Consider the following 15,445-nt stretch of genomic DNA (forward strand, 5'->3'; position numbering starts at 1 on the left):
GAGCCCCAATGAAACTTAATAGGTGTTTTATAAAATCTTTTGTTTCTCATTCGTGTAGATCCAATTGGTATATGTACCAGCTGAAACATTAGCTCAACGAGGCCAGGCCAAAATTTTGAGACAGCACGCGAAAAAACTCAAACCCAATAGACAACACCAACGGTATGAAGAAGACTCTTCCTCGGATGATGCATCTGACGACGAATATGCCCACGAGATCCTTCATCAGCTTCAACTCCAACATGACGAGAAGAACAAATTTTTTAATACCGAGAGGCAAAAGGATATCGACAGATTACACGCCGAGCAAAAGGAACTGGAGCGTTTAGCTCGCGTGCAACAAGAGATCGCGAGAAAGGAAATGGAAGCCGAGAAGAAGCGCAAGGAGCTCGAAAGAATCGCAACTTTGGAGAAAGAAAAAGAGTTTAAGCGGGAAAAAGAGGCTAGGCTGAGAGCAGAGGCCATCCGTAACCAGGAGATTCAATCGCAAACCTACGACTTCGATCAATCTCAAGATCAGCCATTGGCTCATGAATCCCAACTTCATCATCAGCATTTGACTGAAGTTACGAGTAAGAATCTGAAAAATACTAGAACTCGTAGCAACAAACCACGGAGTAAGTTACATCAGTTCCATCAGGAGCTTACGGAACCAGAAACGGCGCAGTCCAATACACCAACTCCTAATCAACCACCACTATCTGTGTATATGGGTGATTCACTGTCATCAAACCACCATCAGATTCGCTTAGCTGATGTTCTAAAGACTTTGAAAAATGCTAAGTCTATTGCTGTGCTCGATGGCTTTATAGGCCCGGAAACTCCACGAGTTTTCGTTGGACCAAGACACTTGGAGCCCATGCCAGGCTATGTCAAATTTGATTTGCCTTACCTATCTTCCATCGAGAACAATCGTGTTGAAAGAAAAGTTGACAAACTTCCGTTCTTCGTAGCACCTTTGAGCTTCGAACCACCCCCAGGATACTCAAAGATTTCGTTCCCTGCTCCACATATAGGATCTGTAGTAATCAATAGTTTGGAAAATGTTGAAATCAAGCCTCTCGACAGCTTGAACCCAAATCCAACCCCGTTGATCGAACCTAATTCCTACGTAGTAAATAACCAGCCATCCACAGGTTTTGACGTTACATCCTTGTCTTATTCGCAAACTCCTACTACGGCGAGATACGAAGTGTCATCGTTACCTCCTAGTCAATCGAGCACCAAATGGAGATTTAATGAAGTGTTCCAGAACAAACCGTCAACGGAAATACCATCAGCGGTGACAGCAGCTTCCTACAACGAAGAACGATTCCCTAGTAGCAAGTTTGAAAGTCCATCTAAGAATAGGAACTACTACAATCTTAATGAAGTATCATCAACCCCTAACTACTTCAGTCCTAAGACTGTATCGTCAACCCCCAACTACTTCAGTTCGAAGACTGTATCATCAACTCCCAACTACTACAGTCCAAAAACAGTACCGTCAACATCCAATTACTACAGCCCTAAAACAGTATCATCCACACCGAGCTATTACAGTCCCAAAACAATAACAGCATTCTCCTTCGAGCAATCAACACCATCGTATCAACAGGAACCAACGAGGCAGCACAATGTCCAGCCTCACTACGTGACTCAGAGCATCCGTAATTTCCATCAAGCTATAAACCGTTTTCCTGATCCCATAGAACCTCATCAGCAGAAGAATCACCGCTACCCTGTCGATCCTACGGGACACACCGTGACCAACGCGTATTACATCAATCAGTCTCCTCATCACGAGGATCAGTCTCGGTATAATTTACCTTCCGAATTGCCGGCCATCTCGCCACAACTTCCTGGTTTGGTGAATGCTTTGGTCGAAAAATCTGAACTGTCCAGTAGTATTCAACCGATAATAACAACTACGCCAATCCCATCGTCTACTACGACAACTACAACTGAAACGCCGACCACCACGTACAGATCTCGTGCACGACAAAGGTATTTTATAACTAATAATCCCACATTTAATTCAATGTTTACCTGTTAGTCTTTGGAGTTTAACGAGTATTTCCATATAATGTTTTATGAAATGCGAATCTAATCTTGGAACTTCTCTGTTACAATGGAATTAAAGATGCGTAGTCAAAGTAAAATATTACTTTAAAATCATCTGAAGTTGTCAAATACTTGACAAAATGTTAAGATTGAAAGATTCGCCTCACTATAATTATCGCGAAGAAATATTAATGGTAAATATCAGCAATTAAAAGCTACGTGATACAAATTTTTCAGAACAAGAGTAACTGCTTCAAGGGCGTCGACTACTTTGTCTCCTCCGTCGAGAGGAAACTCTGAAAGAACAAGACGACCAATCAATAGGTCGAGATCAAAATATACCAGCACAACTGAAGATTATCGTGACTCTTCTTATGATCCAACAAGAAGGAGCTCAGTCACGACTTCGAGATACGATGAACAGAATGTAAGACGACCTGCTCGTCCTCAGAACTACAGGCCGAGGGATGAAGAAACCAAAGAGTCGATACAGACTCAGGTATGAATTTATTACGTTTTAAAATAAGTGCTGCCAACCCAATGATACCAAAAAAAAACAACTTTATTTTCGTGCGTTCCTATTTCATTGAATAAATTCTCAAACTTAATATATAAATTCCAAATGTTTTGTGTAGTTGTAATAACAATAAAATGGATAAACGATTGTAATAATTTAACAAGCAATTTAATGAGTACACATTATACGACGTTTATGGTACAATTAGATTCCAGGCATATATCCTTTTCTTCTTTCCAATTAAAATTTTTTCGTTATAAACTATGAATACCACTTTTCAACAATCAGAAGAAATTAGTAACTTTCGATAAACTAAACGAAAAATATAAAAGACGTTTTCCCAGCGTATTTTTCTGAACAGTTAAAAACGTTGAGAGCCGCTAAAATGCAGAAAGCTAATTACTCATTCGAGTACCAAACCCTCCACTCGAAGAGCATTACCTCACGTAAGTACGTCATTTACTTTGCAGATCGTCGATTCGGATTCTCCGAGCGAGCAAGGTCAGCGCGGTAACGCCTTCGAAAATGCTTCCCCGATCGATTCCACCTCACCCTCCCAGAGCAGCAGCTCCAGCGACACCAGCAGTTCTCAGGACGCTACTCTCAAGTTGAACTCCAATGTCTATCAGCAGGACGATTATTCAAGCTCAACGGCAGCCCCCATGGATAACCTCTCGCACCGGAGCACTGGCATTTCGGACTCCCTTCTTTCCCTAGCTGGTCTCGAGTACACTCGAAAAGCAACCCAAACTTCGACGTCCCCTCCGACTTACGAGCAGACGAGAAACGATGAGCAGCCGATCAATGGGTTCAATTATCGGACTCACGAAGTCAAATTGCAGCCCAATCGAGAGTTTTCCTTCTACAGGCCCGGAAAGACAGATGGTGTAGTGTTCGAACCGATCGCCAGCACCGGTTTGCCAAACGTGCAGCGGTCCCAGCTTGAGGACTTCTCGCCGGTTTATCACGCTGTACCACAACAGTACGAGAAGAACGAGACCCCGAGACCGGTTTACCACAACATTCCAACCGATTCCAGGGATGACGAGCAGCCAATTTTCTTGCCGATCCCGCATGATAAGCATCAGGAGGAGTACGCTTACCAGACCACTCTGACTGAGGCTGTTCCCGAGGTGAGAACTAAATAATCACAGTCACGTTAATTAATAAACAATCACACATTAATAAATAATGTTCACGAGAAGTTAGTGCTTTATGACATTGTTCGAATATCCCTCTCTCGTTCAACTGCATATTTGTATCGTGATTAAATTCCAAACTTCCCCAGCATTCGACTCTTTTCTAAAGCCAAGTTTTACTTTAAGTCATTGCTGATCAATAGCAGTAACGAACATACGCGTTTGAACTTGAAGTTGTGCCAAAATCAAATTCTCACACAAGCCAGAATCAACCTTATGAATAACCCTTTTTCTACAACGATTTAAATCAATTTGCTCGTGCACACATATGTATTGTAGTGGGATTGAAAATTTCTTGAAAACTTTTTGAAAGTCCTACTTGCTCGCTCGAGTTGAGCGTGGAGGAGGAAAAGTCAAGGTTGGAACTCTAATCCTTGAAGTTTATTGTTCTGAGTCTTGAGAGTTTCTATTTTAGGTTGTTTGTTTCATACCTTCCCACATTTGATAATTTAATTCACAACCGCAGACCACGACTCCCACAACGACAACAACTACGACAACGAAAAAGCCAACAACAACGACAACAACGACGGAAGTACCAGTAATAATCCGTCAACGCGTGCGAGCTCGACTCGGCACTCGTCCAGCCCACCAGCAGGACTCAGTGATCCAAACGCGTCCACGTGGCTCTCAAGACGAGTACGTGCGATTCAGCGCCGTGAACCAGGACAGCCCGCAGCGATCGAGACAGCGAGCGAGACCAAGTCGTACTCGTCAGCAGCAGCAGTCCCAGCACAACAACTCGCCGATACAGACGGAGGGTCAGGAGTACGTGAGGATCCAGTCGGTGCCCGCGCAGTCGCGCAGACCACTGGTCTCGAGGACGAACCCCGCGAGCACGAGCACTACGACGACGACGACAACGACCACTACGACCCAGCAAACGCCTCTCTCCGAGGAACGACCGAGTGCCGAATCTGGGGAACAGGATGGTTTTGGATTCATTAGGTCTCCCAACTACAGGCCTGCCCAGTCCACCAGCCAGAAGACCACCCAGTCACAGGTCAGAGTTTGTTCTACAGCTATGTTCAATAAGTACAATAAGACTAGGTCCATTTTTGTATGGTTTTTTTTTTATATTTCGGTAATGTCATACGTCTACTTTTTGAGTAGGAACCCTACGAAAGGGCTCATTGATTGTTTAATAATGCAAACCCGATAATCTTTCTACGTCAGTGGCATAAAATAGCGTGCTTACGCTTTGGCTTATTTTTTACTGTCGATACGCGGAAAACATCATCCTGAGATATAACTTTAGTTTTTTTTTTTTTTTTTTTTTTTTTTTTGCAAAAGCTAAAATAGGAAAGAAACGACCTCGTCCTGTATACATGAAATAAGCTTGATGTCATCTCGCGATTTAACGAGTATCGTAAATCCTATGCTTAAACGATCTGGACTTAAGCGTCCTGCAGCTAATTGAGTTTTGCTGAGAGATCAAGCGGGCAATTTACAGCATAGAAGTTTCATTTTCAGCACAGGAGGTGATCTCTTATCTTACTATCAACAAGATGAAATAGGGGAAATTGGAAAAAAAAATTTAAAAGTAGGACTCAAAGTTTAGCGTTATTAAATGAAGCAATAAACAAGTCATTTTCCAACGAATTCGGTTGAATTATACTGTAAATCCAAGTGTATGAAACCACACGTTTGAAATGCGCTTACTTGCCACTTTGTGAATTAATATAATAAATAAAATAACAAAAGCGCAAATCACCAGACAACCCGGGGCGCTTACTGGCCAATTTTTTTATTAATTAAATTAATAAATTAACAAAAGCGCCAATCGTCACACAACCCAGGGCGCTCACTGGCCAATTTATTCATTATTTAAGTAAATAAATTAACACAACCGCCATTCACCACACAACCCGGGTCGCTTACTAACAACTTTGTTAATTAATATAATAAACAAATTAACAAAAGTGCCAATTACCACACAACCCAGGGCACTTACTGCCAACTTCTTTAATTAATTTACAAAATAAAATAACAAAAGTTTTTTTATAAAATATATCGGGGTAGCGTGGATAAGATTTTTAAGAATAACTAAATCTATGGTGTTCACCAAGTGGTTACCCAGTTCCATTAAATTGGACTTTTTTGAATGGGAATAACCAATATAGGAAAGCTATGGAGTGGACTATCACTTAACACGATTGCAAGTGTGTAAAATCTGTGACAAAAATATTTTACTCTTTACAGCCTGCTTATGCAAATTGTTGAAGAAAATCAATAGTTCAGTTTAATAGAATAGGTGAAATAGTTCACGAAGCATCAATTTGGTTTTTCTTAAAACGTTTATCAAGACTACTATAACGCATTTTATAAAAATCGGAAATTTCTATTACACGCTTTAAACTTTGACTTTAAGACACTTAGGTTTTACAGTGTACACTGACAAAAAGTATACTTTCTGAAACAAATTTTCAGTACCTTAGAACCTTAGTTGATTAATGTAAAAAAATACTATACGTTACAGAGCACCGAAAGCTCGAGAGCCCCAACACCGACAACAGAATCCAGCCCGTCCCAAGCCCAGATCTTGAAAAACCGGCAAAAGTACTTCGGCTCGACCCGCCGGCCCAGCAGCACCCGCCGAGCCACGACCCCGTCCTCGTCCGAGGAACTCTCGCACACGGTCCGAACCCGCGGCCGACCCAGTTACCACTCTCAGGAGGAGACAAAGCCGCTGCGGGAGCGCACGAAGCTGCGCCGACCTCAAGGCATCCGGAAACGCGTCACGAGCACCACCACCACGAGCACCAGCACCGAGAACGCGGCGATCGAGGCCAACAACGAGCTCCCCCCGGACGAGAATTACCCGAGGCCGGTGGCTCAGAGGACCCAGGAGTTGCAGGCGGACTTGTACGACGAGAAGAACCGGGAGCTCTACGACAGGAACCAGCCGGGCAAGAGGCGCGAGCAGGACTTGACGGACGAGAACGTGAGTGTGAGACTTGTCGATTAGTCCAATTATCTTTCAAACCGATGGTGTTTCCTTACGGGTACATATACATGAGTTTTATATGACGTAACGAGATCATAATCATTATCGTCTCATAATCCTCGACACAAAAGTGCAAGCATCAACTGCTACCGCGATGGTATCTTTTTTTTTTCCACGCGCACATGGGATGTAACACAATGGGCCCCGTATTTACTGTATGTGTATACACTCTTATCTAGTGTCTTACGTCGATCTTTTCCACAATTATTATGTTGAGGAGCTGACTTTATCTTGATGATGCACGCGTAACAAGTTATTACACGTAGGTTTGAAATAGAAATAATTATTTGTTAGGTATAACCCTTTAACAAAAGTGAATAGTTGGAAAAAAATGTACAATTAAATATTTTTATGTATGGAATTTTTCGTACTTCAGAGATGGGTCAGTCCCGATGGATTGGAATATTCCATTGTGAATGGATACTCGCATGAATATTCAAACAGTTTAGAAAAGTTTACTCTCCGAGGGAGGAATGAGTCGCACGGTGTATAACTAAAGACACTTTTTTCCACGGTAAAATGAATAGTCAATAAAACACAATTGGAAAGAAAAGAAAAACGCTTACGCAAAGCCAATTATTGGATTAAGTGCACAAACAACATAAATGTCATCGCGAGAACAAGCTTGGCTCTGAATATTCATCGTCTAAAAGGAGAAAAATCTATATTATTATTCCTTTCAAATAACGTCGAATTCGCTTAGCCACCAGCTGTGCTACTGTGATCAACACAATAGAAAAACTTTCATGGTAAATTGTTCGAAAAGGGGGGGGGGGCAGCGCGTGGTTCACTATTACACTCTGAACTGAATAATCAATTGTCTTGAAAATTGTTCTGTATAGTGCATATTTATCGCGATCTTCCCCGATATTCCTTAATCGTATGTATCTTAGGTCACCTCACTTCCTTCTTTTCGCCAACTCGGTAATACTGTGCACACCTGTACAGCGGGCCTTTCTCTTTTTCCCTCCTTTCTTTCTATTTCCACATGGGACTCTCTAATTTCGACTTCCTTCCCTCACCCGTACTTTACTTACACTTCAGCACTTTTTCTTTCTATCCACGCCTCTTGTTCGTATTTTTTTCCCTCGTTTGCTCTAATGCAATTAGCAGCGTATACGTGACTGGACTTACAATTCTCCTTGCGTAGACCTAATCGGCAGTGTTCGGGGTAACAATTCGAAAAGGCTCTCTTACTTTTGTTAGGATATTCAAGAAAAATAATGATTGGATTTTGATAAAAAATTTCAAACTCATTCAGAACCCACAAGCTGAGAAATACGTATTTAATTCATACGTACTTTAAATTCTAGATTTCTTGTGACTTTAGTTATGTTTTCTTAACTTACTTATGATTATCGTATTTTAAAATAATTTAGCAATTACAACAATTGTGCAATGTTCAGGACAAAAAGTTAACGTTAAATTATTGTTTTGTATAAACAATTTTTTTAAGAGTCGTTGTTACAAGAGCTATGATGCACTTCTTAAAGTTTACTTTGGTAAAGAATTTCTTTCTACTAATTACTCAGTTGAATGACACATGTTTAATGTTTATTTGAAGAAGACCATACAAAGACATTATTTTTAACGCACTGAGAAATAAACCTTTATTAATTGGACTTTTTTTCGAGTGCCTAGAAAGCGAAATATTTTAAAATCATCTTCCAATGTAAATATTATTAAAAGTACTTAGCGTTCCCAAATTTTCTCACATTTTTTTCACATCTTAAATTTACGCGGCCCATTTTGCAATACACGGAAAGAAAAACACACTTTTTAGGTCGTGCAAAATTCAATTAGGGTAAAAAAATTTTCCACTTTCTTGGTATCGTGTAAAGCACTACCCATCCTACACACATATTTTCCCCGACGATGCTCAAGTAAAAAAAAACACGACCCGACAAAATAAACTGGAACAACAGCCCGCTGCCGTGTCATTTAATGTCCAATTCCATTTCAGTACCCACAGGAATTTCTCCTGAACTACGGAGCGTCGCAAAGTTTCCACCGCGACGACTATGACCAAGCACAGCTGGCCAGCCGTCAGCAACCGTCCTCGACACGCGCCCGGCTCTCCGGCAACAACCGAGCCGCTTCTGACATTTACGGCGCCGAAAGCCAATGGTCTACCAAACTGTCGGGCAACTCCTTCCAGCCCAACAGCTACACGCCCAATCACGCCCACGACAACTCGGCCAAGTCCCTCGATTCCCTGGGTAACGAGAAGGCCGGGGATCTTCCGGAAATCATAACCGCCGGACCCGAAGTGCCCTCCATCACCGTACTTGTGAGCTCGGAAGACGAAGAGGACGATCACCACGAGAGCAGTAGCGAGCAGATGAGCTCCAGCTCCGAGGAATCGATCGTTGACACCATGATGAGCACGATGGTCGACTTTGGGAAGAAAATGAACGCCCAGGGAGACGAGGGCTCGGTCACCGCGCTGCCCGAGGGCATGATTCCCGTCACGACTACACCGATCGTTACCATTACCGAGAGTACGTCCCATCAGCCAGCACCGGAGACTAATGCCAAGCTCTCTGGATCAACGTTTAAGAAGGTAAGCACGCCCATCTGGATGATTCATGGTTTTTGTGGTCTTTCGATTCGTAGTTTTAAACATGTGTTTGTTGATAAGGACGGTTCAAGTAAATGAGTTTATTTTTATCGTCAAACGCAAAATAAATACTGCCTTTTCGTTTATTAAGGTTTCACGGTTCAGTCGTTTGATTTGACGTTCCACGTTTCAAGTTGTCATTTTGTCTTTATAACATAATTTTCATTGATTTTTTTTTCGGTTCAATGAAACCGCACGTAACAAAATTTTTTACGCTCCAATACTATTATCACCAATCGAATGAGCTGAAAATAAACCTAATACAATAAATTTTTGACAACTTCAACGATTTTCAAATAAGTCTAATAAAACTCTTTCGTACCTCGTGGTTTTTCAGGCTGGACTGAGAAGACGACGCGTTCGCGTGAAGGTGAGACCGGCCGGGGCAAGTTCAGAGGACTTTGTCACCGCGGAATCTCAGAGCTACGACTCGTCGCTGAACAACTTGCCGCGAGAGCCAACCAAGTATCGCAACTTCTACGTAACAACTGACAGCCCAACCACCACATCTACGGCAACAGTGACGTCGACATCGACATCAACTACAACCACCACTACAGCAACCTCAGCCGAAGAGGCGGAGAAATCCATCTTTGAATCTTTCCTGGACAAAATGCTAGGTGGAGCTGAGGAAACCTCGCCAACGGTGGTACCTGAAATCATCACTACTACCGCCAGTCCTGAAGTTGACACTAATCCCGAGGTAGGGGAGACGACCTTGAAAGATAGCAGTAGCTATGCCAACCCAACCATAGCATCCCATCAAACCAGTGAAGATTCGACAATGTTGAATAGTGGTGACAATGAAGAGGTAGTGGGTAACACGGAACTACCTCCAGCCACAACAACAACGTTAATCGACAGCGCAGAAGTACATTCTACCACAACGACAATGCCAACGACACCTAGTAAAACTAGTCCACCGAGGACGACAATTACGACAACCACGACAACGACACCTATTAAGACCAGCCCACCAAGCACAACAACCACAACAACAACGACGACAACTACGACGACAGAGAAAGTCGACGACGTCAGGAGCAACAGTGGCGAAAACGTTATCCAGTCATTGAACCAAGAAAACTCCTTGAGGTACTTTGCAACCAAAAGCCCAGCGTTCAACGAATACCTGAAGAGCCAGGAAAAGTCAAAGATGTCGGAGGACAACCCAGCCCATCCAAAGAACCATAGATCCAAGTGGAGCGAAGTGAGGTACCTGAACCACAAATGGAGTCCCAAGAGTAACCTGAGCCAGGACTCGAAACGTTCTGAGGAACAGAAACAGACTTCGGCTGAATCTCATACTGGAAACGTCTCTGACTACGTGAAAGCCATCTTTGAAAGCATCAAGAGCGCCGACGAGGAACACCACCAGAAAACCAAGCTTTCTGACAAGACGTTCTTGAGGAAGGACAAGAATCTGTCTGATCCACCGACTGAAATCAAGACCTCTATCTCCTCGTCGAGCAGAGTGGTCTCTCGACCCGTTGGTAGCCACAGCAGCAGCCAGGAAAGTGCTTCGCCCGCTAGTGCGACGACAACGACCGAATCTACGAATACCTTTGGACCCTTCGTACCTTCAATGATGTCGGACAGATTACCGGGTGTTTTGGTGAAGAAGACCCCGTTGGAGCTCAACTTGGGCAAAATCCTGAAGACGACGACGAAAGTGACGCACCAAACGGAAATCTGCTATCGCGGCAGGTGCGTCATGTCCAAGCCCAAAAAGGAGGGTCTCTCGATATGAGCGGTCATTTCGGGTACCAATAGAGCTGGACAGTATTACACTGAATCGAAATCTCGCGAATCGGGCTGATCTCACCATTTGGATGAACAAGTGATTTTGGTTTTTTGTCAAAGTATGGTTTATTTTGTGTACTTTGTTTTCACTACTTTTACGGCTTTTGCATCGAAACTTGAATGCAAAAGTCGGAAAAGGAATATAACACATGGTTTAAAATTCGAATACTTCCAGCTCTATTGAAAACAGGAAAAAGAAAAGGACGCAGCAAAGAACTTATATACGATAGGCCACAAGAGCACTAATGTTTATTCTTCGAAATTCATCAAAATCATGAAAATCTGAAAAAAAAGAGAGCCAAGTACTCTCACAATTCTCGTTATTGTATGAAGCGTCAAGGCATCAATTCACATCCGTAAAATAAAGAAAGAAGCGTACCAAAAATAATTTATACCGCAAGAATCCTCAAATAAATCTTGTAAGGCTCGAAAAAAAGTACGTTTCTTTACAAAACAAAAGTCTCGTACGCGCAGCGTAAGATTTAAGGACGATCGTTATTTATTTTCAACGGAACGAGGAAGAGAAAGATGAGGAAAAAAAAAAAAAAAAAAAAAAAAATAGGAAAGGAAGGAAATCGCCTGTTTTGACCCGCACGTACATGGGCGTTGTATGATACGGAAAAGCGCAGGCAAAAATTAACGACTCGGTCGACCTTCCATTTTTTTTTTTTTTTTCTCGTCTCACAAGCTTTAAAGAGTACATCGCAATGTGCACACGATTGCAATGGTGTTGGAATTTAATTCCACCCTTCCAGGGCTACTCTCGCCTAACAATTATCTTCTGTATAGTACTTAAAGCGCATTATTTACTCTCTGATACGATAATCGATAAACTTGTGTTTTTTTATTTATTTTTTTTTTGTTTGTTTACGTCCCTTCCAGTAATACTCTTTTACGTTATTTATAAGAAAAATTGGAAAAGTCTTAGTTCGTAGTCTAATAGTTTTTTTTTCACTCGAATTCTCGTTGTAATTTGAAATTCCGTAAAGTTAAATTTTTTTACTTCGAACTTAAATTGAACGCAAATTCTCCTTTTTATCGCTCACAGCGGAGAGAAGAAGGGGAGGAAGTTAATGAGCTCCAAAAGGAATCCGAGAAATTCGGGATCGCTGTTGAATTTACTCTTTTGCAGCTTGCGAACGGAGGTCCGAGAAAGTCCTTGAGCGAATTACTTTCATTGTACTGTATTTTGACACATGTTCACGCGTAGTTTGTAACGTGTTCATGAATACTGAGTAATCTTAGGATGTAAGTAATTTTTAGTTTTTTAAGTGTATTTAATTTTAATACTCGTTGTAAGTTGTAATGACTAAGTGTGATGATAAAGGTGAGCAAATATTATTGTAATAAACAGTTTGAAAAATTACACCATCTTTTTTTTTTTAATGCTTCTTTCCTTGAATACTTTGTAGTTTTGGGGGACGTTTGCAAATGGTTTAACTATATAAATATAGAAAAACTAAGACTTTGTAATTTAACAATTTATAGTGAAAAAGTTACGTGGGCAATAATTCTTCTTGTGATGACACGAAATTTTTCATTTTAGCGATGTTTTACTGCAGTAAATTTAAAATTTCAAGTACTAGTTTCTTGTAATCTCATCATTTTCCAGTGCCAAACTTTTCTCATGGTGAAAATTTTAAACAACTTTGAGAATGTGCATCCAAATACTCTAGATACCTTTCTTAAAACAATAATTATTATTTTAACATAAAGAAAAAAATTCTTGTGCATTTGAAATGGATTTTTTTTTCAGTCCAAAAATTTATCCAAGCCTACGTATAATGAACCACAAAAACGAACAATGGTTACAAGGAAATCTAAAATTTTTCTCCTATTCATACACACACGTAGCCTCAAAACACATTAACGTGTACATCATACACGCGTACATATTCAGTATGTAAAGTAAAAAACGATTCCCAAGAAATATCACCAGAAGAATGAAACATTAAAGTGGACCTCGCAGTACAACGATACAAGCTACATTTGCGCGTGGATTTCTGCTTTTTTCGAAGACGCGTTAGTAAAAACGCCAGCAGACACTCTAAGCTTGACCAAATCCTACCAATTCATCGTGACTTAGCCTCCACTCCAAATCCCATTAGTTTTTTTTTGTCTCTCTGACATATTACACAACGTCTTTATTTCCCAAGTACGCGTTACTATATTAATTAAAAATTTTACTTGACAATAAATTATCTGACGATCCTTACCTAAGAAATCCTCGTTTCTTATTTATGTTTCTTACAAAAAAAAAAAAAAAATTTTTCTTAGTCTTCATTCGTAGACTAGTACAGAACATTTTAAGGATATAATTTCCATAAAAAAAAAGTGAAATAAGATAATCCGCGCAGTGCAGAGTTAATTACACGTTACTCTATTGAAGAAGAACAGACAAAGTCGTGAGTGTAGAAACATTATGTAAGTAGGTACTAGAGGCTCCCAAACGTAACACAGTTGTTTTCTGTTGGAGCTCAGATTTCTATTACAGGTTTACTTGTCAAAATACGGTAGCTTAATAAGTATATAAATATCTTTGACGTTTTATCCAATATTTTCATTTCTGTGAAACTACTTTTCTTGATACTTTTATTATCATTCGATCGCACAATGAAATTATCGATTGTACAATCAGGAGTTATGGAAAACTCGAAATCTCCCACTTGAACAGCCAAACGGCCTCCAGTGACAATCAGAACACGCTAACTTCTTGGTCTCATTGTCTCAGAGTCCACATCCATCCAACTGACGACCTAGTCCTTATAAAATTCCACTCACCTAGATCATCTCGAAACCATCTTCGGTAGTCCGGCTTCTCCCCCGCGAAGTGTTCGACCCGTCATTAACGGGATAAAAGCTCTCTGGCGGTACGTAAGAACAAAAGTGAGAGGACTGACACATATACGTATATTCACGGGAAGAGAGTAATGTGTACAAGAGTACGGAGTGCGGGTAAAAGTGGGCGAGAGATCGGAAAAAGAGCCCCGACGATTAATGTGATATTTTCGCGAGAGGGAGACGAGAAGCACTATAACGCTCTAGCCCTCGGGGATCGATCGGGCTCTCAGACAAGGGGTGGTGAGCCAGCCAGCCCCCTATCCTCTCCCCTTGTTCTCTTCAAAGAATCCGCGAGCAGATGGCGTGCTTCTCTGGCGAAGGTTCGCGCCCCCCTTCCCATTATTCTGCTATTTTTGGAAGGTGTAGCCTATAGCTCTTTCGAAGCTGAAAAACTGGCGCTTGATGGCTTCTAGGTACGCGTGAGTGCTGTTAAGCATTGTAGCATTAACAATGGAACTCTTAAAGTTTTGTAAAAGTTTGACAATGTTTCTATTCAACACGTATTTGTGTAGAACTACCTTTCACTGTTACGCATCAAGCTTCATTTTCTTTTATCAAAACTATTTCCATAACATCACTTTCTTTGCAGTACTTATCTATAGGTACTCATTTTTCATAAATTCAAGGATCAGTGTCTCATGTATCAATTCGATTCAATTTCGTTCGGTAAAATATACTTAAGATCCAATACAATCAACCCCAAATAGACAGAAATAAGAATTACTTTACAGAATAAGCTGGCAAACTTGAATAACGAATGTGAATTGAGAACAATATATCGTAAAATCAGATGATGGAGAAAAATGTAGATTCACTTATAATAATTTCTATTTTTTTCTATTGTGCAATTTAGACGACGAATGTTAACGTGTAATACAAACAAGCCATCACTTTTTAATTTTTTTTTTTTTTTCACGTATTGAACACGTATAACTAGGATCTTGAGTAATTAAACTAATTATCTGTCTGTAATGACTGAAAACACGTTAAAAGAGCTAAAATTAATATTGATCGTGTTAACGAGAAACTTTTTCAATGCAAAATCAACGACGCGATCAATTCGAGTTTTGTCATTTTCAGCATCGATGGTCCAATCGTTTGTCAGTTAAAAATATGTTTTAATCCTCGCTTTAATCAGCACCGGGATTAAATGACACATAGAGTCAGCGACATCCACTGCGGAGTTATCTAGGGCAGATTGGGGATGAAAATATATGAGCACGTGCACGTACTTGCGGTACTAGCTACTACCCCCGACTCGCCACCCACTTTAATAGGTCGATCGGCGGGCGGACGTGATCGGATACCCATTAATCAGTCCAATTAATTCCATCTGGCACACAACGTTGTGTGCGCGTGTATGCGTGTATTGTACGTGCGAACGCAAACAAACGCACGCGTTATATATTGTGGTC

The 15,445-nt window shown here is 41.0% G+C and overlaps 1 protein-coding gene across 1 annotated transcript in view; it reads left to right on the forward strand.

Annotated features, from left to right (window-relative positions):
- Positions 1-11,384, forward strand: part of LOC106643972 (uncharacterized) — a 41,109-nt gene extending 29,725 nt beyond the window's left edge. Inside the window, exons 4-13 of the mRNA XM_089589092.1 lie at positions 59-1,413; positions 1,543-1,986; positions 2,281-2,542; positions 3,031-3,693; positions 4,226-4,557; positions 4,597-4,762; positions 6,239-6,585; positions 6,658-6,703; positions 8,730-9,329; positions 9,724-11,384. Coding sequence (XP_089445218.1) covers positions 59-1,413; positions 1,543-1,986; positions 2,281-2,542; positions 3,031-3,693; positions 4,226-4,557; positions 4,597-4,762; positions 6,239-6,585; positions 6,658-6,703; positions 8,730-9,329; positions 9,724-11,136 — 5,628 coding nt within the window. The 3' untranslated portion in view covers positions 11,137-11,384. The remainder of the gene's footprint in view (positions 1-58; positions 1,414-1,542; positions 1,987-2,280; positions 2,543-3,030; positions 3,694-4,225; positions 4,558-4,596; positions 4,763-6,238; positions 6,586-6,657; positions 6,704-8,729; positions 9,330-9,723) is intronic.
- Positions 11,385-15,445: the final 4,061 nt, after the last annotated feature.

Source organism: Copidosoma floridanum, unplaced genomic scaffold (assembly GCF_036245765.1).
Source record: "Copidosoma floridanum isolate Cflo_tuat_1 unplaced genomic scaffold, Cflo_Japanese_pri ptg000007l, whole genome shotgun sequence".
Classification (NCBI taxonomy): domain Eukaryota; kingdom Metazoa; phylum Arthropoda; class Insecta; order Hymenoptera; family Encyrtidae; genus Copidosoma; species Copidosoma floridanum.